The sequence below is a fragment of the Tachypleus tridentatus genome, chromosome 10 (genome assembly GCF_004210375.1).
Source record: "Tachypleus tridentatus isolate NWPU-2018 chromosome 10, ASM421037v1, whole genome shotgun sequence".
Classification (NCBI taxonomy): Eukaryota; Metazoa; Arthropoda; class Merostomata; order Xiphosura; family Limulidae; genus Tachypleus; species Tachypleus tridentatus.
In genome coordinates, this window is record NC_134834.1 from 54,788,863 (window position 1) to 54,815,175 (window position 26,313).

Genomic DNA, 26,313 nt, shown 5'->3' on the forward strand with positions numbered 1-26,313 from the left:
TGTAATGTGACTGTTCAGGGAACTTTGTAATACGAAGAGAGAAAGCAATATTTTAGCTTTTATTTTAAATCTAGACCTGTTCTAGAATCTGTTGTTGTTATTTAGTTGGAAAGACGTATGAGGTATTGTGATAGACGTGGAATTAATGTCTGAAACATTCTCCAAAGCTTGAAAACTAATTTAAGCTATATATTTAAAAAGCGATTAGTTCATGAGTCTGTTAGAATGACTTACTGAATTAATGAGTCTGTTACTCAGTTGACTAATTACTACATGATTTAGTTAATTTATTTGTTCCTGTCAGCCAGTTAATCAATTATTTAGTTCAGTGTTACGAATAAGTTTGTGGTTTCATAAAGAAATAGAGATACGACAGAATGAGCAGGAAAATGAAAGTAAATGATTTAAGGAAGTAACCATGTTCAGCATCCATTGTGAAGTTAGGCCTACTAGTGAACGTTATTTACACTAACCTTGTAATTTGAATTGAGGATATGAGGCGTTTTTGTTAGCATCAAGTGGACTTAACATTTCATTATTCTATTCAGCTAACAGTCCCAAAGAGCCCCTTAATAATAAAAATGATCACAACAATATGTATTAAATACATTTTTATTAAACGTATCAGAGAATAAAACTTAGCTTATGAAAACAAAATATAACTTCATGAACAATACATTGAATACAACTCGTGTGTGTTTCTCTAGTAAAAAATGATACCATCATAATAAACTTTAACAAAGTTAAATTTAATAAAGTTACATTAGATTCCATACTTCACTATGAACATCTTCAATAATATGACGTTCTGAAAACATTATTGTAATAACGACGCTGAAATAACAAAAAAAAAAAAAAACACCCTCAGCGACAACTAAGAGAAAACTTCTTCAAACGTTGCTTTTGCTAATCGTCTGACCCAACACAAATAACACCATCATCAACTAAAACATTATAGAGCGCCTAATATTTATTTCATTATTACTAGGCTGGAAAAAGAAAATACGGTGCCATTACCGAGTGCAACAAACTAAGTTTTCTGAGGTCATTTTTGTGTCAATACGAAGTCATTGTTTATTTCTTATCAAGCACAAAGCTGCACGATGGGTTGTCTGTACTATGCTCACCAAAAGTATCAAAACCAAATTTTTATTACTGAGTAACTGGTGGCTCAACGGAAGGAAAGCATTATCAAGTACAATAAGATAAATTCATTTTAAAATACTACTTATTTTTTGGCGTAACTAATGCAATATAGGCCAGGTGGTTAGGGCACTGGACTCGTAATCTTAGGGTCGTGGGTTCGAATTCCCGTCTCACCAAATATGCTCACTCTTTCAACTGCATCATTCCCACTAATCGTTGGTAAAAGAGTAAGTGGCCCAAGAGTTATAGGGCCTGGCATGGCCTAGCGCGTTAAGGCGTGCGACTCGTAATCCGAGGGTCGCGGGTTCGCATCCCCGTCGCGCCAAACATGCTCTCCCTTTCAGCCGTGGGGGCGTTATAATGTGACGGTCAATCCCACTTTTCGTTGGTAAAAGAGTAGCCCAAGAGTTGGCGGTGGGTGGTGATGACTAGCTGCCTTCCCTCTAGTCTTACACTGCTAAATTAGCCCTCGGACTTTGTGCTAGCACAGATAGCCCTCGAGTAGCTTTGTGCGAAATTCCAAAAACAAACAAACAAGCTGTATTCAATTAAAATCACTAAAAATATATGTAGAACTGGTTGGTTAGTTGTTGTTAAGCGAAAAGTTACGCAATGGACTAACTATTATTGCGTTACGTATTACAATCTATCCTGCACGAGTTTCCAATTTGTTACTTAACGTAAAGAAATACAAGAATATCTTGCAGTATTACAAATAATTCAGCAGTTAGATCTGTAGGCTTACGACGCTAAACACTGGGTTTTTAATATCCCTGGTGAGCAGAGATAGGGTTGTGTATTATAATTTTTTAAGCCTACAAACCGAACTGCTAAGCTACTAGGACGTATCTGCAATATCTTCTTAAATTTTTCTGTTCACAGAATGGAATTCTTAATACTGATTTTGTTGTGGTGGTTGTGAATAATGGTGCAATCTTCTCTGAAAAAATCAACGGCAAATATCTTTTCTATTTGAATAAGTAATAAGCTAAAAGATTTTCTATCATTTGCTTTTTTTTCAATTTTTGGATTCTATAGTGAGTATGTGAGCCTTGTTATATCCAGTTAAATGATAGTAGAGCATGAATTTATCTTTCAAACGTTTTTGAAGATTTAAAAATACTTGATTTAGTTTGAGTCAATCTTCTATTTACTGCATTTGTAATTATTCCCATAAGAAACAAATTATAGAGTTAAAGAAAAACCTACTAAGATTTTTATATTTCTATCATTTCGGGAAGGTAGTATTTTTTACGGCCTGGTATGGCCTAGCGCGTAAGGCGTGCGACTCATAATCCGAGGGTCGCGGGTTCGTGCCCGCGTCGCGCCAAACATGCTCGCCCTCCCAGCCGTGGGGGCGTTATAATGTGACGGTCAATCCCATTATTCGTTGGTAAAAGAGTAGCCCAAGAGTTGGTGGTGATGACTAGCTGCCTTCCCTCTAGTCTTACACTGCTAACTTAGGGACGACTAGCGCAGATGGCCCTCGAGTAGCTTTGCGCGAAATTCCAAAAACAAACAAACAGTAATTTTTATTTCAGTATTCTGATTTACACAGGTATTGTATTTAGCATACGCAGTGTTAAATGTGTGGTTGAAAAATGCAGAATAATTAAATAATATTTTATTTAATTAATTAGTTATTTAAATAATATATTTAAAGTTTTGGCTGGTTAAGAATTCAAAATATTAGATCTTTATAAGTTTTATTAGACATTCCTCTTGTTTAGTGTTTCGTAAAATAAATGCATACTTTCTACTAATGGAATATTTGCTAAATTATGATTGGTTACTTCTTTTTCTGTTTGTGGCAGAGAACTCGAAAAACAGATGTTTAAACAGCGTGAAGTAGAATGGGAAGCCGAACTTCAAAAGGCCATGAGTTGACTCATTGTGAAGCTGTAATTAACAAAAAGCACGTCCAAAAAGATGGCAGTTGAATCGCTGTGTCAAAAAAAGCAACATATATATATATATATGTGTGTGTGTGTGTGTGTGTGTGTGTGTGTACATACTTAATGAAGTACTTCCTACTTATTTTCTAAATCGTTATTGGAAATAATGAAACAGTTCAATCATTTCAATAAATATAGAAAAAAAACATGAGATTGAAAGACCGTAGGTGTTAAATTAGTCACAATAAAACTGAGTAATATTTGTTAAATCTTATAGTTATGGTAATATATAAACAAGTAAAAAGAAACGGCTGTGAGAGCAAGTTTGTGTTTTGTGAAATACATTTGTTATGCATGTCATACAAAATATGTAAAATTTGATTTTAATGTTTAGGATGATTTATATTATATATATACGATAGCATCACTGAATTTCTATCTGCACAATTTATATAGTTGTATTTGTCTTTATTTCTTTGCCATAGTTAAAGAAACTTTAAATGAACAAGTGTGTAGATTGAAAAAAATCAACTTTTGTCGTTGTTGAATGTTCTCTAACATAATTTGAGACACGCACAATATCGGTTGTATAAAACCAAAATAGCCAGATTACCAAAGACATTGTTATCTACACTAATGTTCATTACTGTGTTTAACAAACCAAGTTAATAATAACAAATGAAAACTGAAACATGCTCACTTATTCACCAAAAAAGCCTCATGACTATAATGTGCTTGAAATAAACTCCAAAACCTAGCATGCGAACCCTAAGCCTTGGTCAACTATCGTTGTCGTTAAACTTCCTCAGAAGCCTTAGTGCCGTATTCAGTAGTTATCCTTAGGGAACTATAAGAAATTACTACAAATTTCGATTCATACAGTAGAATGCCAAATTCTAATTTTACTGTTGTAATTATTAGTAATTAATTATACAATTTCTTTTTGAAAACCAAATTACTGATCTTTATGCAGTAAACTTTTGAGAAAAAGTCATTTATTATACAATCAAACATTTATAATATGTATATTTTAACGTTTCTCCTATAAGCAAACAACCAAATATTTTATTGTTTTTTGCTTTGTTACACAGACAAATAACTCTTTAAGCGGATTTCATTAAATATCTCCTTTTCTTTAAATGGAAAGTACCTTATTACATATTCACAGTATCTGTCCTAGTGATTCAGTTTTACCTTTTATTCATGTTTATTCAAAATTTTGAGAAAATAAATTATTCTTGGTAATATCAAAATAATTAAATTGTTGTTATTTCTTAATTAATATAAAATGAAACCTTTCTTTACGTGATTATTAGTTATAATATATTTTTACAATTAACCAAGATAATTTTTGATATAATGCTTTCTACACTTCTTTTCGAATTTTATAATTTATAACTGAGATTAAAAATATACCAAACAGACTACAGATAAATGAGATCGTCTCCATCTTTTATTCTATCTCTTGTCCTCTGCTTGTTAATATAAAGGATTATCAATATATTTATGGTAAGCTAAAGCTTATTAAGTATTTTTCATTTTAGTTAATTAATTACGTGAAGATTTAATACTCAGCTAAATTAAAAAATAATAATATACACAACGTAATTCTAAAAATAGAACTTGGATAAATTTCTGTCTTTATTGGTTATTGATATTCCTGCGTCGGTTCCTTTTGATGTCACATTCTCTTTCTCGTGGAGAAAATTGATATAAAGTAGAACACATCTAAAGATGGACATTGACTTTTCCACTGGTGGGCTGGGTAATACCTTGAAGATATATATATGTACTCTTTTTATTTTGTCATTGAAATGACCATCAGTTTCTTCGGTCTAGTATATATATATATATATATACTGAGAAGGATGATATTATAAACAAAGTTGATATAATTTTATGCTCTCTTAGTGTGTAACATGGTTTAACAAGCTCTTCAAAACAAATGTTAGTCCATAAAAAGTGCTATTCTGGTTCCAGTAAAAGTGCGATCCAGTACATTAACCTACTTTAAGCGTTTTATCATTAACATTACTTTTCACTTTCCCTTTATATCGTGTTTGTCCTCCATTTCTCAAACTCACAGATACTCGGGATTTTCAGATTCAACTGCATGTCACATTCCCTGAGCTTTCGTAGTATTATTTGTGGCTGCCACATTATAAGCAAATCACTAAACCAGCAAATACCACATATTACTACTGTACGTATTAAGGGAAAATTTATGTTTTGTGGTCACAGGATTTCTCTTTCTACACGGATATTTTTTCCTGCGCACGACACAAAGTTTTAGTGTCTTACATTCAAATTTTATTAAACTTCTTTTTGTTTATGTCATACCAATTCGAATAACATAAAATCTTAGCTAAAAAATGCATAGTTTAATAATTATAAGCTTTTAAGTTTATACAAGTCAATATTAAGAAAAACAACCTCAATTTCACCTCGTGTGACACACGCGAAACATCTTCTCTTAGCATATCATCATCCCTATTTAACCCACCACCCCTTAGAAAAGTACGAATTTAAATGTAAATTACACTCCATAAAATCGTTATTGTCCAGATAAACCACCAAACGTGCTCGCCCTTTCAGCCGTGGAGGCATTATAAGTGACGGTCAATCTCCTATCCCTTGGTAAAAGAGTAGCCCAAGAGTTAGCGGTGGGTAGTGATGACTAGCTGCCTTCCCTCCAGTCTTACAGTGCGAAATCAGGGACGGGTAGCGCCGATAGCCCTCGAATAGCTTTGCGCGAGATTCAAAACAAACAGATAAACTACATTTATTATAATGTTGAACTTTGTTTGGTTACAGAGATATCGAATAGAAAATCAGACCCACCTGTCACATCCTCTCTTTTGTTAATAGTTCACTCTTACGTTTAATTATATATTGCTTATAACCAATAGAAACTCAACGTTTTCAGCTATTAAATGATGTGTTGTATAACGTTCTGTACCGAATTGTTACATGCCAGTTTCACTCAACCGTATATGTTGTTCGTGTGCGAAGGTTTAAGACTATTTGGATGAATTGGTAACGATTGTTATCGTATAATTAGAAAGTCAGAAGAATGTTTTTGAGGTAAGGGAATTTGTCTACTTTATGCATGTTATTAATTTATATTGTTTGAAGCATTATTTAGTTAAATAAAAATTATTAATTGCCATACCATGCGTATCATAAAAAATTAGGGTTAACTCTCTTCTATAGCTGTTTTTGAATTTCGCGCAAAGCTACTCGAGGGCCATCTGCGCTAGTCGTCCCTAAGTTAGCAGTGTAAGACTAGAGGGAAGGCAGTTAGTCATCACCACCCACTGCCAACTCTTGGGCTACTCTTTTACCAACAAATAGTGGGATTGATCGTACCATTATAACGCCCACACGGCTGAAAGGGCGAGCATGTTTGGTGCGACCGGGATGCAAACCAGCGACCCTCATATTACGAGTCGCACGCCTTAACCCACCTGGCCATGCCGGGCCCTCTCTTCTATAACCGAAAGCAAGAAAAAAGAAGAATTGGTGAGATTTTTATTTTCTTGTTTTTCATGTTTATTCTTTATATCTAATTATAAAAGCAACTAAAATGTAAATATAATGATATTTTAGGTTAATTAAAATTATATTAAGTAAAATAAATAATAATTAAATAAAAATATTTCATGAGGTACGCACACAGCTGGTTGTACTAGTTGTGGAAACTCTTGGGTAATAAATATAATTCGACAGCGTTACTTGAACTGCAAGTTCTCAGAGTGATTTACAAAGTGCGAATAGTAGTTAGTCAACGTTCAAAGGGCACTAGAGTCGTATTCTGAAGGTTGTGGATTCGAATCCCCGTCACACAAAACATGCTCGTCCTTTCAGCAGTGGGGGCGTTATAATGTTACGGTCAATCCTACTATTTGTTGGTAAAAGAGTAGTCTAAGAGTTGGCGGTGTCTGGTGATGACTAGCTGCCTTTCCTCTAGTCTTACACTGTTAAACTAGGGACGGCTAGTGCAGATAGCCCTTGAGTAGTTATGCTCGAAATTCCACACAAACTTGGAGCTAATTAGTATAAACGAATGTGGTTTCATATTATAATATGAAGTCATTATACAAAGAAAAAGGGTAGTCTACACCGATTTATTTTTTGGTGTCGGTCAGATTTACCAATCGCGTTTTGAGTTTGGTAAGATAAAATAACATAAATTATCACATTTAGTGAAATAAAATGTTTGAATTGTATTTAAGAGATTTTAGTAATTACACAAATGAGGTTTGATATTTTTGAGATAAGGAAAAATTATTTTAAAATTTAACATGAAAAGTACTTTGCACATGGACTATTCAAAACAAATACTCAATATATTTATAGATAAATCTTTACTTTACTTTATTTTATTAAAAATACTTTCAAATTTAGAAAGATTTAAAACCAAGAGAAAAACGCCATTACTGGGTAGAAATGGGAGTTTCAAAGAGTAGTTAGAGATCCTATAAGTCCTCTTCTGGACCATAGACATTTACTAATAATGTCCATTGTTGCTCTAGATTGGGTAAAAGAAATGTTAGAAGTTGATGCACCTAGAACTACTGATCAACTTTCCCCTCAGGGATCATTCACGTTACACAAGAGTTAGATGGTCATCTCGGTTACGTGGGGTCTAGTCAGTCTGAGATTACATGGGATGTTCTCTACAGGACTTTTACGCATTTGTTAACAAGCCTTGTCCCTCCACCTCTAGTCATTGCCACCCAAAACCAACTGAAAGAGACATGAAAGCATTGATAAGAGAGTCACCTGCCAGCCCATGATATTTTGGCAACAAGTGAAACAATGAACACAAAATTGTGTATAGTGAATCATAGGGAAGTTATAATCCTGCTTGTGACGAAATGCACGTATGTGCGACCATGAGTCATGGAGAAACGTGGGATGGTGCAGATCCTGTTGATAATACTTACAATAGTAACTTATTGTTTTGTTGCCCAGAAAGAAAGATTATAATGAATCGTCTCTTAGCACGCCTATTACAATGTACCTTTAACATTTACGATGTATCATTCAAATTTTAGTCCAAACTGCATGGGAGAAATACAGGTGCTGTCACTGCAAGTATTTGGAGCGAGATCAAGATTTTGTAACATACTTTTAAGAGTACAGTTAACGAACACGTGAACATGGTACTTGAAATATTAAAAAAGAACTGCATAGAATGACTGTATTCAAGGACAGGCGTTAAGTTTTTGGATTGACTGACTCTTCACTGATCACTCATGTCAACCTGATAGAGAACTGAGTTTTATCTATTGAAAGCTCGAAAGAATTATCCCACGCATAGCTTCATCATTTATGTGTATAATTTACATCTACAGGAAAAGACATCACACTATGGCATCTGCATTTCTTGAATAATTTTCATAGATAAGTTCATTGAGAGGCAACGAAGTGAGGTGATTCATCATCAAGTGGATCTGAGAAACATTTTCACACTGTTTCTGGTAGTGCCTCTTATAAATAGACTCGAAACTGATAGATTTGCAGCTTGAAATAAAGGAAACACCCGCAATGGTGACTGATGTGATTGTATCATAGCTACTGCTTCCTCTATATTGCCTACATTATACAGTAGTGCCTCGGTTCTCGAATGACTCCCTTCTCGAATAATTCGGTTTTCGAGCATATTGTTTGAGAAAAAAATGTCTCGGTTGTCGAACATAAACTCGGTTCCAGAACCAAGCTGTCGTGGCCCGAACCCCCGAAATAACCCGACTGATGACCCGAACGACCCTTCGACCATTTTCGGCCCACGCAAAACTTGCCCAAAACATTTTACCCGCACCTGTCGCTCAGTCCAAGCCCCACTAAAATCTGCTGTGAACGTTTTCGTTTTTTGTTTTTCTAGATATTCTGATTTAAATAAGCCACCATGGTGTCAAAGAAGGATAATGAAAGCAGCAAACCAAAAAGAAAAGTTGTTAGAGCCACAATAGAGGTGAAAAAGGTCTCAAAGCGAAGTATGAGAGTGGTGTTCGCGTGTCTGACCTTGCTACACAGTTTGGTATGGCGAAGTCTACAATCTGCACCATAATGAAAAATAAAGAGGTCATCAAAGGAGCTGATGTTGCAAAAGGAGTGACAGTGCTTACGAAACAAAGATCACAAACAATGGAAGAGGTAGAAAAACTGTTGTTGATTTGGGTAAACGAAAAACAGTTAACTGGTGATAGCATTTCTGAGACCATCATTTGTGAGAAAGCAAAGCAGTTGCATGCTGACCTCCTGAAAACACCCCTGGAACGAGTGCTGATACAAGTGATGCCTTTAAGGCTAGTAGGGGTTGTTTGAAAAATTTAGGAAGAGAAGTAGCATACATAGTGTGGTGAGACATGGGAAGGGTGCTAGTTCTAACAAAGACGCTGCTGATAAATTTGTTAAGGAATTTAAGGACTATGTAGAAGCTGAGGGTTTTATTCCCCAACAGGTGTTCAACTGTGATGAGACAGGCCTCTTTTGGAAGAAAATGCCAAAGAGGACCTACATCACCAAGGAGGAGAAGTCACTGGTAGGACACAAGCCAATGAAGGTCAGGCTAACTCTATTGTTATGTAGTAATGCAAGTGGGGACTTAAAACTTAAGCCTTTGCTTGTGTACCATTCTGAGAACCCGAGGGGTTTTAAGAAAAATAATGTCCTGAAAAGTAAACTAAATGTCATGTGGAGGGCTAATAGTAAAGCATGGATAACCAGGAAATTTTATGGAGTGGGTCCATGAAGTGTTTGCTCCAAGTGTAAGGAATTACCTCACGGGAAAACAGTTGCCACTCAAGGCCCTTCTTGTAATGGACAATGCACCTGCTCACCAACCAGGCTTGGAGGACGGGTTGGTGGAGGAGTACAGTTTCATTAGGGCGAAGCTCTTGCCCCTAACACGACTCCTCTTATTCAGCCCATGGACCAGCAGGTCATATCGAACTTTAAGAAACTCTACATCAAAGCACTGTTTCAAAGGTGCTTTGAAGTGACCTCTGACACAGAGTTAACCTCAGAGAATTCTGGAAAAAAACACTTTAATATCCTCCATTGCTTGAGGATCATAGACAAAGCCTGGAGGGAAGTGTCTTTGAGGACCATGAACTCAGCCTGGAAGAAATTGTGGCCAGACTCAGTAGCAGATAGAGACTTTTGAAGGCTGTTGTCGAGGATATTGTCTCACTTGGCAAGTGTATGGGCTTGAATGTGAGTTGTGATGATGTGGAGGAGTTGGTGGAAGAAGACCACAACACTGAGCTCACCACGGAAGAACTCCAAGACCTTCAGAAGGAGCAGCAACAGAAGGCAACTGAGGAAGTGTCTTCAGATGAGGAGGAGGGAAGGGAGAATGTTCCTAGTTCACCACTAATCAAGGAAATGTGTGGAAAATCGGGAGAGTTACAAAGTTTTGTGGAAAAATGTCACCTTGACAAAGTTGTAGCAAACCGCAGCATAAACCTTTTCAATGACAATGCCGTGTCTTACTTCAGAAACATTTTAAAATGCAAGCAGAAACAAATCTCATTAGACAAGTTTTTAATGAGAAATAGGTCCAGTGAGTCTCCAGCAGGTTGTAGCGGTGCAAAGAGACAGAAAAGAGAAAGAACCCCAGAAGGAGAGTTACCTGACGTTTTTATGGAAGGTGACTCCCCTTACAAACAATAATGACCTTCCTACTCTCCACGTTCCTCACCACCTTTCACTTACGCCATCAGCTCTCCTCAGCACAGGTAAAGTGCAGTTAAATTTTCATTTATTGTTTTTTTAGTGTGTTTATAGTTTTTGTGGTTGACTTTATGCATGTAAGTATTATACAGGTATAAATAAGCAATATTTTTACTTAAAATGCTTCATAATGCGTAATTTTTGGAGGTCTGTAACGGATTAATTTAATTTACAGTAATTCTTATGGGAAAAATTTATTCGGTTTTCAAACAGCTTTCTGGAACAGATTAAGTTCGAGAACCGAGGTACCACTGTACTGATTTCCTGTTTTGCCAAGAGCTAATAGCCACTGATATGTCGTGGTCAGTGTAATACAACCTCACTTGACACCCGTGAATAGGTAGAATTTTCTTGATCCGTCTATGATGTTTGTGTCGCATAATATGCCGATTATGCTTTTATTTACACATCACTCTGAAAATAGTAAGAAACAACGTACGCTTTTATTGTGAGCTGATGGGTCTCTATAGAGTGGACTGCCTATATAAACAAAATTCCTTATTACACCCGACTGCTCCTCAGTGTATTGCATATTATAATTTATTTCGGACAGTATCCGATTTATTATGTTACCTAAGTTAATGTATTACTATTTCAAATAACCGGAAATTTAAATTTAGAAGTTAATTGTTAATCTTTATCAAATTTATGGTATTTGCCAACAAGATTGGTACACACAATTTTCTGTTGTAGGATATATATTTCTTTATATACTTATATACAAACAATACAATTTATGATAAAGCAACAAATAGTTTTACAAACTTACATACAATAATGATTCTTGTATCCGGTCCAGAACTGAATAATTTATCAACGATCCAGATGCACGATAAGCAGATTAATTCATAGTTGATATTGTTGCGTCTGTCTAAAGCTAGCTAGCTCCGTTGGTCTCACATTGCTTACAAGTTCATTTCTTATAACTGACGATATTTAATGCCCTCGTAGAAATAATAACGTCTGAAGTAATTCACTGAAGTTAAACGGTTTCTAATGTTCAAAATCTGTAATCGTTCTATTCAAATTCTGTACTTTTCTGTAAAGTAGGAAATCGCAATTATAGCTTCCTAGGCCTATAGCTCATTAACTGTAGCTAATGAATAATAATAACTTTCTGTCTCTCTCCTTAGTTGCTTGTTATTGGAATCACGCGAGTTTTTGGATATTTCAACAATATTCTATTGCGTTCTCGTAAAACAAATATTGTTGGAAAACTGTGTGTATCAATCTTGTTGCCAAATATCGCAAATTTGATACATATTGACATTCAATTAATTTCTAAATTCAAATAAAAAGTTCAGGGTATTTGAAATAGTAATATGTAACGTACGTAGCAGTAAATCGGAGGCTCGTCGGAATTAATTATACAAAACAGTTAACTGATGATAACGTATATACCAGAAAACCTTCAGTTTTTAACTCGCCAGTTAATTTTACATTTTGCACTTGAAAAACATTTGTGAACTCTCATGTCTTTCATATATTCGTTTTCTAAAACAAATAAATAAATTTTAATATCTTATTTTAGACATTGAAAATGCCTTAACACAAACTACCTAAATGATAAACTTAAAAACAAAAACCTGCTGATAAAGTAATTAGTATTTTCTCGGACACAGATTAACGCATAACCAGAACATTTGGGTTTGACATTGATACATGGTAACACAGATAGCACTTTTCAACCTTTCTGACGTGTCTGAAACATCTGTTAAAGCAAAAAGAGTTGTATGTAGATAGTTGTACATAAGGAAAGATAATTAGTGTACAACCATGTGTATTAGTGAAACTGGTTTCAGTAATTCTGTACCAATATGTTTAATTACTTTGTAAACATTGTTCGTTTCTTTTTTCTTGGAATAAAAAATAACAAGTATTGTGCTTCTCTGTGAATGCGATAGTTTATTAAACGAGCACTGTTTATAGGCAGCGAAAGATTTCCTGCAGTTTCATTCTCCCATAGTGATTTAAGTATGTTTTACCAGCAACACGGCGAGTTTTAAGTCATGAAAAGATTACATTATATTCAATAAAATTAATTAATTTTAAACAGGTAAAACGAGATCAATTTATTGTGGGCTCTTTAATTTTTGAACTCGTGTCAAAGATGATGGTATTACTAAACCTGGAAGACCATTTTTGCCTTTTCCCCAGTGGCACAGCGGCATATTTACGGACTTGCAACGCCAGAAGCCTGTTTCTATCCCCGTCATAGGCAGTTCATTTTATAGCTTCATGCATAACTTCAAACAAACTCTATTCCTCTATATAAATTAACAATTTTTAAGTATCTTATTTAATTGATTTATCAGTTGATCTGTGACATTCTCCTAGAGCTTACTTCAGAAACGTCGCCTAACGTGTGGCTCTTTATACTAGTAATTAGTAATCGTACTATTCATACCTCATTGTAATAAATAGTAAAAATATGATAATTTTCTTTAAACAAATATTTTTTTCTTTTTTTCTGAGAAGTGCTGCACAAGAACAGTATTCTGATTGTGCTCTTTATTTATACGCAACTAGTTGTGTCAAAATTTAATAAATATTATTGATATAAACTTTAATATTTTTGTACATCGAAAGTGTTACCCTTTATTGAAACAATAATAGCTTTTTCTTAACTTCCTTCTTGTATTTTTAGAACTAAATTAACACATCCTTCAGGGGCCAAGGATGTCTCTACACTACAATTTGCTGAAGATTAAAACTAAGTTCAATCTGGAAACTCCCAAATAATGTAGTTTTGGATGTATCTTACTGAAAAAATTCGAGGCATGTTTTCGTTTATTAATTGATAAATTTGTAATTGAAATACAACATCCCCAAATCTCCATATCAGCTGGTACTAAGGTATCTCCGCTGGGAGTAAATTCAGCATATATCAGTAAAATCACACTCTCAGTATTATTAGTTAAATAACTAATAACTTTTTATGCTTAATTTTGAACTGAGACACGAAATATTTCACCTACAATTCAGTAGGGAAGATTGAAGTATCACGATAGTAAGCAGCAGGATGAGCAGACAGGAACACTTTGAAAGCAACTACAGGCCTAATATTGTATTAGGTTTGCTGCTAAATATCTATGAAAATGGTTCTAAACGTGTAATGTAAAGGCTTCCATGCATCTTGTACTTGATCGTTAAACTCGTGAAGCGCTGAATTTAAGTCACCTCCCCACAAAATTGCTTTTCACAGGCCCAACACTAAAAGAATGTGGGAAATGCTTTCTTTTCAGCCAGTAAAAATGTCCATAAACAATTTCAGTTCAAATTGAGAAAAATCGGATTGTTTTGTTTTTAACAAAAATATCCCCAACTGACTGTGAGGGTTTGTTTTGAATTTTGCGCCAAGCTACTCGAGGGCTATCTACTGTAGCCGTCCCTAAATTAGCAGTGTAAGACTAGAGGGAAGGCAGCTAGTAATCACCACTCACTGCCAATTCTTGGACTACCCTTTTTACCAACGAATAGTAGGATAAATCGTCACATTATAGCGTCCCCACGGCTTAAAGGGCAAGCCTGTTTGGTGCGACGTAGATTCGAACCCACGACCCTCGGATTATTAGTAGAGTAACTCAACCAACTGGCAAGGTTGTGAGAGCCTTGTTAAAAATTACACCAATGAAGATAATATCAAACGCTCATATACTGTTCTAGTGAAGGTCATGTTCCTATTGTAAGGAGAGTGCTTTTAGTTAACTTTGTGTTTTGTTACAAATAAACGATTGTGGTACACACCACAGTTATTTTTCTAATTATCTGTATCCTGAATGCACAAAATGTGAAAAATTTATATTTTAATAGTTTTTGTTTGTGGTGTTACACACTTGATGGCGCCACGTTTCATTAGCCTCGATCAACACTTCTGACATAAATAAGCACTATTAAATTTAGTATTTCGGTCATTATAGATAAGTAAATAGATATATCATTGGTCCACTGTAATAAGATTTTGAATATTAGCACCCTCTATTTATCCCATTAAACAAATTAATATCATACTTCGATATAAATAAATATACGTTAATGTGACTTACTACGGACTTGCTACTATTTGCGGTAATTTAAAACTTAAAATTAAACTTTTTTGGTTATTTTACATAGGTATTGGATTACTGAATTTAACTAACTGGTTTAGGTTTCTTTATATGTAAAATAACTTTTTTTATTAATTGAAGGTTAAATTAAATTTTCTTAGTCAGTTTTGATATATTGAGTCGATGGTTTTCGGCACATTATAATTTATTATAAGAATGTACTGCTTTGGTGTGACTTGATTTCGGATGTTCGGTTATTGCAATAACATATCAAACGAAAAAAAATATCTATGATTGTTTTTATCAGTTAATTATTATTCCAGTCTTTGTCTGAATCGCTCCGATTTATAATGTCATTAGTAAACTGTTTCTAAATTGCTTAAAATGAAACTATATAGTTATACAATTTCTGTAAAAGAAATGGTTAAGTGTAAATACTTTATTTGGTAACTTGCAATACTTAGTCTTTCGCCTTTAAATTAATCAGCTTGTAAGGGGTTCGATTCCTCTCAGTGAACACAACAGAGAGCCCGATGTAGCTTTGCTGTGAGAAAACGCACACACATATACATACAAATATATTTATATATATGCTGGCCAGAAATTATCGTAAAATAGAAAAAAAAAAAGTATATTTACATGCTTGATTTTGTTTATAATTACTAACAGTCTACTCTTTGAAAAATGTTTTATTTTATACTAAACCTGACAGTGTATAAGTTACTTGTGTCCTTTTTTTTTACTTTTGGTAGTCAGGTTAACCTTTTCCATAATTAATACCATCAGCGAATGATCTTAGAATATTACTCTACAACCTAACGTTGGAACTTTTTTGCTGAAGGAAGAGCAAACAACAAAATGGGTCAAAAAATATTTTTTTCAATCAATTACTGCAGTAAACATAATCTTTAGACATCTAGATGTCATTTGTTTAGTAGAGACTGTTCTTGCACATCCACCAATTTTTGGAAAATTGTGAAATCTTCTTTTAACCTCTTGTAAATTTCTGGCTTCCACTACTGTTAAACAAAATAAAACTGCTTTAACTGGAGATTAGTCTATGTTTTATTATTATCTTCTAAATATAGCTCAAATGGCTTTATTCTATTGATCCCCCACCCAAAAAAAAATTATCTTTTAAACTTCTAAAGATCACTTCCTACTTCTTTCTCAAGATGAAGTTTATAAATTTTCTATGCAGTTTGACTGATTGTTTGCAAATCAAATTGCATATCCAGCTTTGCCTCTGGTGAAAGCTTGACAGATCCAATGAAACTCCATAAGTAAAAGTGAGCTCTAAGTCTATAACAGGCTCTCTTTTAGAAGCCCTTGTAATCTGTATGTAAATAATACACTTGCAATTATCTTTCTGAAACTATTCTTGCAAATTTCTCAACCAAACACTAGATATCAAATATCCTTAGTAAGCCCTACTTGTAAGAAGTCTAAATTGAATATTGGCTTTTCCATACATAATCACCATACCAGTTCTTTTTTTTTTTTTAGTTCCACTTTTTAATGCAACAAGTATACTACATGATGTTGCATGTCTGTGCCATCATATGATGACTGGTTTGATTTTAACTGTAGTTTTTTTATTTGCAAAATATTCTGCACAAACAACACTTAACCAGAATATAATTTCCTAAAAAAAAAACTAGACTAACTACAACCGCTATTGGTTTTATTAACTTTTACGTCTAAAATATGCATGCACAACTTCTTCAAATCTGTTTCTTACTTTGTAAAAACTCATTCAGGTGTTTCTGCATACTTAGCTATTTACTTTGCACTAAATTACTTTGCAATAAATTAGCTTTGATTTATTTCATAGACTGCTGTAAATACCTCTTAGCTTCTTTTTATTTACTACAGTTTTTTTTCTGTTTTTTCTTTTGTTTTAATTTATAAAACCATGTCCTACTCCAAATTCTCATAACTGTTTCATACTCTGCACTCTGTTATACCATTACTATAATTTATTGTTTATGTGAAGTTTTATTCGTTAAAGTTACATATATATCTGACTGTGTAAAATGTTTTCAAATAGACCAAGATTTATTAATTTAACACAAAATGCCTGCAACTTTAAATTTCATGTATAGAAATGATATAATAATTAAATTATTAAAGTGAATGGGATGAAAACTACTGCAAATGTTTAATGTTTTGCAGGCTGCAAGTAATGCACATTAAATGTCTTATCTCTTGTAGGTTATTTTAAGGAAATATTTGGCTATATCACAAAAGATGAAGGCAAGGAGGGCTTTGAAACAAGCATCACACAGAAGATAGTAAGAAAGAAATATTATCACTGAAAATAAACTTTTTTTTCTTATTGGAAAAACTTGTAAAACACACAAATTACTAAAAATGAGCAAAATATCTGAAAAGTTTTAGTAGCAGATAGGAAGTGGATCAATGCTATGTAGAAATTGAGTCAAGAAACTTGACAGAAATGGTAAAGTAGTTGTATCAGTTCTTGTTTAAAGCAACCTATTTCATTAGGAGTTATGTTGTTTGAAATTGGTGCATTATTGAATTAAATTAATTTTAAATTTTGCTACAATAAAAACTATATTCTACATCAAAAAGTAAGAACTACCCTAAAAAGTATACATCATGAAATATTTCTCTAATTCCACCAAGTTCTCATGGCATCGTCAGGTGGGATACAAGAACTGAGGCTAACAAAATTTAACAGAAGAAAGGATCACATGATAATCTATGCCAACAGTAATCTATGAGTATTTTTGCATTTGTTAAGAATAGGGTTATGTTGATGTGTTTTTAATAGGGCTTTCTTTATTTTTATTCTGTTAATGTTGTCTTCTCTGTTGAAAATAATCAAAATGTTTTTTACACATGTATTCCAAAACATTAGATGGAAATTTTAAATGTACCACAGTTACTGGCTAATGTTAACAATATAGCAGCTTATGCAGTCTGTACATTCAATTGTATTTCCAGAAATATTATTATCCATATACATTTTTGGATGGTATGTGACGTAGTTTCTTTGAAAAATAGATTCTTTCTAAAATTTAAATTATACTGTATGTCAATTTTATAATATCTGGCTTTTTTGTAACCAGATTTTTAACATCATTCTATGTATTGTATTTTATAGGAACTGTGTAGTAAAATACTTCAACATATGTACATATGAAATTCCTATATATTATTTACCATTTTAGAAACTACATAAAAGTTGTAATACAGAGCATAAAGAAATTTATTGATTGTATTATATTATAAATATTTTAAGTGAGTCAATATTATTAGAAAACGTAAAAGAAATGATGGCACAAGCAGCACCTCCTGTAATAAAACCCACAAAAATCAGCTTCTAAAGAGAAACTTAAGGTATAAATGTAGAGTAACAAATCTTTTTTTTAATTACTTTCAATATTATATACAGTAGTCTGAACATTATAAGCATTTTGTCTTTCTAAAAATTACTTAAGTTAACATACTTGTCTTATCTGTTTGTCAAAAGTAGATAGAAGACAATCACTAATTTCTCTTATGTTGTCTACATGGTAACATACATAACTTTCTCAACACTATGCTAATAATAAAATATGCAATCAGTTTTATTAAAAAGTTTTTCTCTCTCATCATAAATTCACAAATTCTCTGTTTATGTACCCTATTCATACAATAGTCAGATTCACTGTTTGTTATGTTTTTCACAAAATTGTCACAAAATCATTGTTTGTGTACACTATTCCCAAGATAGTCATAACTACACTGTTTATAAACCCAATTCACTGTTTATCTACACTATTTACAAGATAGTCCTAGATTCACTGTTAATATATACTATTCACAAGGTAGTTGCAGATTAATTGTTAATGTACAATGTTCATAATTCCAACTTGTATGTTATTTTATATTTCTGACAAGATAAAATATAAAACTTGTACTATAGACAAGGTAAGATATACATTTGTATTTCTGAATAGTAGAAAAAATATCCATCCTTCAATGCATTGTAGATAATTATACTTTATTTGTGTTTTTATAGCTCCATTTTACAAAGACAACTTAAAACTGTAAGTTATTTCTTTACATTTGCTTGATATAAACAAAAAATTGTGAAACAGTTAAAATTAATCTCAAACAAATGAAACTTTTTACAGATGTAAATATTAAAAGTGATAAATCAGTGCATTAACGTTTTGTTTATCTGTGAAATTTTATGTCTTGTACATAAATGTTAAAAACCTTTGTTTGCTTATATTTCATATTCATTCTTTCATGTGTTTTTTTTTTTTTTGTTTGGTGAGAAATTCTTACACACTAATTAACAATATTAATATTACATGGGGAATGTTTATTTTATTTTTGTTAAACTTCTTTGAAATATCCTAATATATTTGTGATCTACCAGTCAAATTTGCAGAAAAGAACAATCTCCTGTATAGAAATTAGAAGTTTAAAAAAAAAGTATCAAAAGGATAAATTTTAAAGAAAGACATTAAATACATTGTTTCTATAAATGCAGGTGTGAGTGTAATGAACAGGAAACTGTGAAGGATAAGTCTGAAAAGCACTTTGATTTGATTCATGTTAATAAAAAAAATACCTTGTAGCATTTTGAATCTGTCTTTTCTAGAATACAAAACCATCTGTAAAAATATATTAGTGAATAAGATGTATATAATTCATGGAGTTCAAAACCATGTTTGTTTGGTTTGTTATTATTTGTGGAACGTAAAATTAAAATGTTCCTAAGTTAATATTTTGGATCAATTAAAATAAAATGAATGTTTATTTATTTTTAGATATTGCAGTTTTTTAACAGTTTATTTTAATTGAATTGTAATAAACTTAACATAATTAAATTAATGTAAAATATGGGTCATTTATTTCAATACCATATTAAACCAGTTTGAATACATTAAATCATCTACTAATTTTTATTTAATGAATCTCTTAGAGTAATGTTGTCCCCCGCTAGTACAGCGGTATGTCTACGGATTTACAACGCTAAAATCAGGGTTTCAATACCTGTTGGTGGGCTCAGCAGATAGCCTGATGTGACTTTGCTGTAAGAAAACACACACAAACACACAGAGTAATGTTTTAATTATAATCTATAAAATAATTCTATGTTTATAGAATTCTAACAGTCTTATTGTATAATGATATGAAAGATATATTTCTCACTTTAAATTGCATAGTATTGATACTACTAGTTCATTTAGTTTCTTTTGGTGTGTTTTTTGTCCCATTTCATATGTTTTTCCTGCTTTGGACATTGGGCTAGTATATGATAAATTGAACTTTGCTAACATTGTGCCAAAAAAAAATTAAGAAGTTTTATTTACATTATTGAGGTGTTTGTCTTGATAATTGGTTCAGAGACTAAGTTTTTTGTACTTTGAAACTAACTTAGCTTTGATCTGATTTTATTTATTCATAGCATTGGAACAGCAAACTTTAGGGGGGAGTAAGTGTTTAGAAGAAATTAATAAAATATCAGGAAGTACACCAAGAAACTGTACAAAACATCTGTGAGAGGTAAACCTCCAATTTTGTTAGTTATGTATATCTTTGAGTCCTGTGATTGCTGCTAGTAACATTGATGCAATTGTTTAATTTTTAAGGTGAAAATCAGCAAACCTTTTACTTAATCTTTATGTATAAGCATGAAAGTAACTAATATCTATGACAAATGGTGTTGTCATCACCTACTAGTTTTGTCTTTTCATCAACTTTATAATATAATGTGATATTACCATATGACTATATTTATCTCAAATAGATCTTACCCAATGTTACAATTTTCCAATCATTTAAATATTCAATGAGATTAACATATTAACTCTTTGGTTGTACATACTTTTAATGCAGTAATACATTTGTGTTTTTTGATGAGCTGTTTTTAGATAATACATATAAACAGCAACAGATGGGTGAAATAGTGAAAATGTAAAATAATTTGTAGTTAAACTGTTTAAAAAAAATTACAAATCTGTTTGGGATATACAGTCTACAGTTATTTTCACAATTTGGGAAAATGATTTTTCTTTGCATTTTATCAACTATTTAATTACTTTTTGAATATGCTATTTTTTAAACAAAATTACAATTATAATTAATTTTATAAGCCTTCATCATAAAGATTTAACATTTTGACTGCCTTAAAAAAAGGAAGAAAATCAGAAGTTTAAGTATTACTGACATAACATTTAGATCATAGAGCATTAAAAATAGTAGTATTGTAAGTAGATTTAATTGTTAATTCTAACAATGTATATTTCTTTAATAACCTTTCCTCTAAGGAAAAAATCCCCACTAGTGTTGTTTATATTTTTAAAAGTATAAATAAACGTTACTTTTTTTTTTCTCACAAGGTTCGAAGTATTTGATTTACTTATTGAACTTGTATCTGATGGTGATGTAAATATGCCCCAATATGCATAAAATGAAATCAGGTGCTACATAATAAAATAACTTTATTAATTTAGCAGTGATAACATTTATTAATACATTGTATACTATTTTATTCATTGTGATTGTTTTTTCAGTAAAGTTTGTAATATGTCCACTGAGATTTACTTTTATGTTCAAGTCAAACTCGGTAAAAGAGTAAGAAAATATATATATGCAGACTGAAAAAAATACAATGTAGCATGAACTGAGTTGCTAATGTTTAAGAACATCAAGATCTCTCTCTTTTCTTTTTTTATGTTTTAGCAGATTTTATAAAACTTCAATACATTTATATCACTGCCTTTTTTCATTTTGGTAAAGACATTTATTCTACCATATAAATGAAAAGACAAAGTGCTTTCTTAGCATGCTAAGTGCATGAAAGTTCAGTGCTGTACAGCATACAATGTTGAGTAGTGAGTGAAATTCCAAGCCATTATTCTTTGCATTCATTCAATGGTTATAAAATATAATTAAGAACAAAGCAATTCATTGAGCTGTCAGTCATTATTAGTATTCCTAATACTTGTGTAGGTTATCAATTATTCCTTTTTATACATGATCTGTAATATGACCTGTAGCCAAAGATAATGTTACATAACGGCTTATACTGTCATACATATATATTGACTTTAATGAAACAAAATTCTTGCCCTGTTCATTACTCCATATTGTGGTCTTATTTAATTGCAAAGAATATATGAAACAAAAAGATCATCAACATGTGTGTTTAAGATATGAAGCAAAGTAATACAGCAACTTTACTTTAATAGTGTTAATTTTGGTTTGAATATATTACAATACTGATATCTTCATGTTAATGAAATCTAGATTATTACCAAATAGTAAATAACATCAATTTTTACATTGTTTGCTTTGATACTGTTTTTGAATGTGTGATATTTTGTCAATGACCAGAGAGGTCTCATTTCTGCAGGTTAGAGAGCTTTTTAGCATGTTCACTGCCATGTGCTCCATTGGTGGATGACAATTGACTTTTAATGAGACTGTCACATGGCACACCTATGGGTCACAGACAGTTATATTTCAAAGTCAAATTTCTTTGTGGCATATGAGTTGGGACACTAACTACTCTTTGGCACCTCTTGAAGTTTAATTTTATTTATATTCAATTTATTAGGTGGAAGCAAATGTGTTAATATTGATTAGGGTACTTTTATCCTAGTTGCAGAACACCAGTTTTTGAAATTAACATTCAATGCCTCATAAACTGTAGTGAAACACAGCAGCACTTACAAATAAAATGTTACCTCTACAAAAAATGTCAGAACATCAGTAATGTAATGTTTTCCTCTAGATAACCCTTTCACTGTGGCTGGGATATATATATGTTCCAGTGCTCTCACCCCCTCATACTGCATCTGGAACAAATGTTCCCCTTGTCATTCAAAATTGTCACACATTATATGTAGAAGTAAAGTGAGTTGGAAAATATTTATTGGCTTCCCACTTAAAGTTTGCATATAGTTTCCCTCAATGTTTTACACTCAGCCTTTCAGTAATCAACAAGATGCCTAAATAGAATATACAATAACTGTGTGCCGATCATGCCCACACTGCTAGAGCTGCAAATAGTAACCCTAATTATTATGTAAGTATGCTTGATGTGCTTAACCCAGACAACTTAAAAGGTTGTGAAGTGATTCAAGTGGTATTCAAATGATGTTTGAGAGGCAATGAGACAAAAAAATGCTAACTTCCCATCTGGCAATGATAATCAAGATGATGAACCTGGATGCAGCAAAGGAAGGCGTAAACAACTTCAGCAATTAGAAATATTTGTGTCAGTCACAGTGTGAGTGAGTGGGATCACTGAGGGAATACATGTTCCAATCACAGTGTGAGTGAGTGGGAGCACTGAGGGAATACATGTTCCAGTCACAGTGAATTAGTTAAACCATGCTGAGTATAAAAAAACAAACAAACTTTGTTAAATGATTTTACAATGCATTTCTTATCAGACTTTCTAAATCTCTTCCACCACTGGCAAAGTTAAGACTAATAATCTTATAATTATCTGGATAATTATAATTTGAAAATAAAAAAAAAAGATTAACAACCAATTTCCAATCTTCTGGCATTTGCCTGCATGGCCAAGCGTGTAAGGCGTGCGACTCGTAATAAGAGGGTCGCGGGTTTGCGCCCGCGTCGCGCTAAACATGCTCGCCCTCCCAGCCGTGGGGGCGTATAATGTGACGGTCAATCCCACTATTCGTTGGTAAAAGAGCAGTCCAAAAGTTGGCCGTGGTAGGTGATGGCTAGCTGCCTTCCCTCTAGTCTTACACTGCTAAATTAGGGATGGCTAGCACAGATAGCCCTCGAGTAGCTTTGTGCGAAATTCAAAAACAAACAAAAAAACAAACTGGCATTTGCCCATTATTCAAGGACTTCCAAGTAATACTAGTAAGGGATCACATATGCAATCCTTAAAATCTTTCAAAACCCTTGGGTAAATATTATCTGGTCCTGCAGCCTTATTTTTCAAAATTCCCAAATTTTACTACAAATCTCAGAATTAATATGATTATGTTATTTGATAAGCTATGGCTTTGAGTTTTTAAATTTTAATATATAATATTTTATTTTAGTGGATGAGATGGCCTAGGTGGGCCAACAGTTCCCTTGATGTTATTAAGATTTGTATTTAATTAAAGTCCATGAAATGTAACCTCCATTTGAACATTTTATTAACATCTTGTACATTCAGTTTTAACACTATTTTAGTATGTCACAAGACTTAATCATACACAACAACTGTTTATCTATTTTCCCTGTGAATCATTTAGCTAAATAGTGACAATACTGAAACTTTTGAATGTTTAGTGAGGCCTATTTCTCTCTGAGAGTGCAACAAATTTGACAGAAATTTGAATAATGCATGTTACAAACATCCAAATTCTATACTATATGTATATTGAATAAGACAACTGATGACTGACATATCAGTGGTTCAGCTATTTCTGTAATAATATATGTATCAAAGAAAACAAAGAAAATTGGTTTACCAATAGTTTGTACATTTTCACAAAAATTTACATCAGATATGGTATCTAAATTTGACATACCACTGATAGTGGCAATTCTATAACAGTGTATATCAGTTAAAATTCTGAAGATGATTTACCAGTAGTGTGTCTTCCATAGGATGAATAATATGCTTGAGAGCCTATAGTGCTAGGATATAGGGTTCATTCCTCAGTGTTGTGCAGATTTACATAAAACAAAATTAAATAACTCGTATATATATGTGGGTGGGTGTGAGTGAACTATTTATCATTTAATACTTCCATAACACATTCCATCAAAGAGAAAAGTAACTCAAATATATCATACAATTGAGTATATCAAACAAAATGTTCAAGATTAAAATAGCCAAAACTTGCACATTTATTAATTTATTTTTTCATCATCATCAATAAGTTTCCTCCACAAACCCTAGAAAACATTATACACACACACCTAGACAAAAAGCAAAATCAACTAACAAAAGTAAATATATCCCATGAAATAAAAAATCACAAAACCATATACTGCTGCATACCATATATTCCCAACATCAGCAGAAAAATAACCAAAATTTGGCAAAAACTAGTAACAAAATATGACATTCCAGTTAATACCAAATTTATTCAAAACCCAGGCACAAAATTAAGGTCTATACTGTGTAAAAACTACACTGACAAACACCACACCAACATTATTTATAAAATACAACGTGATAACTGCCACAACTTCTATATTGGAGAAACAAGTAGAAAAATGGAAACCAGATTCACAGAACACAAAAGTTACCTTCACATGTTTTCGAACACTGCAAATCAAATAAACACAACATAACCATAAAAACACCCAAATACTAAATAAACAAATGCAAAATTAAAGAAGCCTTACTTATATAACAACTCAAGCCCAAAATAAACCAATACAAAGGAACACCCTTATACCTATATTAATAAATATAATCAAGCATCTAAGCACGCCTTCTACATTCCTACACTTAGTTACACAACCCCTTCAAACATGTGGTCAGCTATCGGTCAGTTACCTCTTTCTTTCTTTGTGAACCTGATGATGACCTAAGAAGGGCAAAACGTTGTTCGCTCCTCTACATAAAAAAATTTTCTCAACCCAAACCAGCCATTTTTACATATATATTTTTCTCTACAAGTGGGTTTTCTCATGATCACTGATTATTAATTCATTTTTATTCAAATAAATCTTTGAAGACATATTCTTCTATCTTGGGCAAGTTTTATCACTCTGAAAAAAAAATGAAAAATGGAAATTATTAACGTTTAATTTGAAGTTTTTAAACTGATCTTCACTTTTATGCCATCCTATGAAAATTGACTGTAAAATGATATAAACAGTAAATCCAGTTATTATCTTTTTATATCTATAATCCTGTATTTACAAGTTTTGAAGGAAAATATAATTTTGAACCAGCATTTACAAAATGTATCTTTATTAATCATGGTGAAAATATCATAAAGATTAGTTTGTTTGTTTTTAAACTTGGGATCATATTGTAAAAACAAAAAAGTAGTAAGCTTTGTACTTAATAAGAGATTATAGGATGGTAATCTGAACTGTTTTTCTTATTTCTTTCATTCAGCTCAGATTTGAACTTGAGGCCCTTTTCACACCAGATGATGCTGTATTAACTGAGTTATAGGATTTACCACTAGTACCTGCTGTTAAAATGTATTTCAACAATTAAAAAAAACCTTAGTAGATTTCTTCAGTAGATTGTGAGTAAGTGAATATTGACTAATTTTCTAACGTGATTTCCAGAACAGTTTTTACAGCATGATAAGTATTTATAATACTGCACGATTTGTTATTTAAAAATACTTAGATTAAAAAAAAACTATCTTGCAATTTTTATAAACAGTGCACAACATGCTTTTGTATATATTGTTTTATTGTGATGTCATGAGACTTGAATGCTGACTGGAAAATTATCCATAGATGGCCTAGGTATTTGGGGTGTTGTATTTAATATAGCATAAAGTATC

General features: G+C 32.4%; 1 protein-coding gene and 1 long non-coding RNA gene across 2 annotated transcripts in view; both read left to right on the forward strand.

Annotated features, from left to right (window-relative positions):
- LOC143229305 (serine/threonine-protein kinase 32B-like) overlaps window positions 1-4,219 on the forward strand; it is a 79,472-nt gene extending 75,253 nt beyond the window's left edge. Inside the window, exon 12 of the mRNA XM_076461444.1 lies at window positions 2,961-4,219. Within this exon, the coding sequence (XP_076317559.1) occupies window positions 2,961-3,033 (73 nt within the window). The 3' untranslated portion in view covers window positions 3,034-4,219. The remainder of the gene's footprint in view (window positions 1-2,960) is intronic.
- A 1,768-nt stretch (window positions 4,220-5,987) lies between these two features.
- LOC143228072 (uncharacterized) lies at window positions 5,988-26,313 on the forward strand. The gene is made up of 3 exons (XR_013015172.1): window positions 5,988-6,125; window positions 20,262-20,359; window positions 25,911-26,313. It is a non-coding gene; the product is annotated as an uncharacterized LOC143228072 (long non-coding RNA).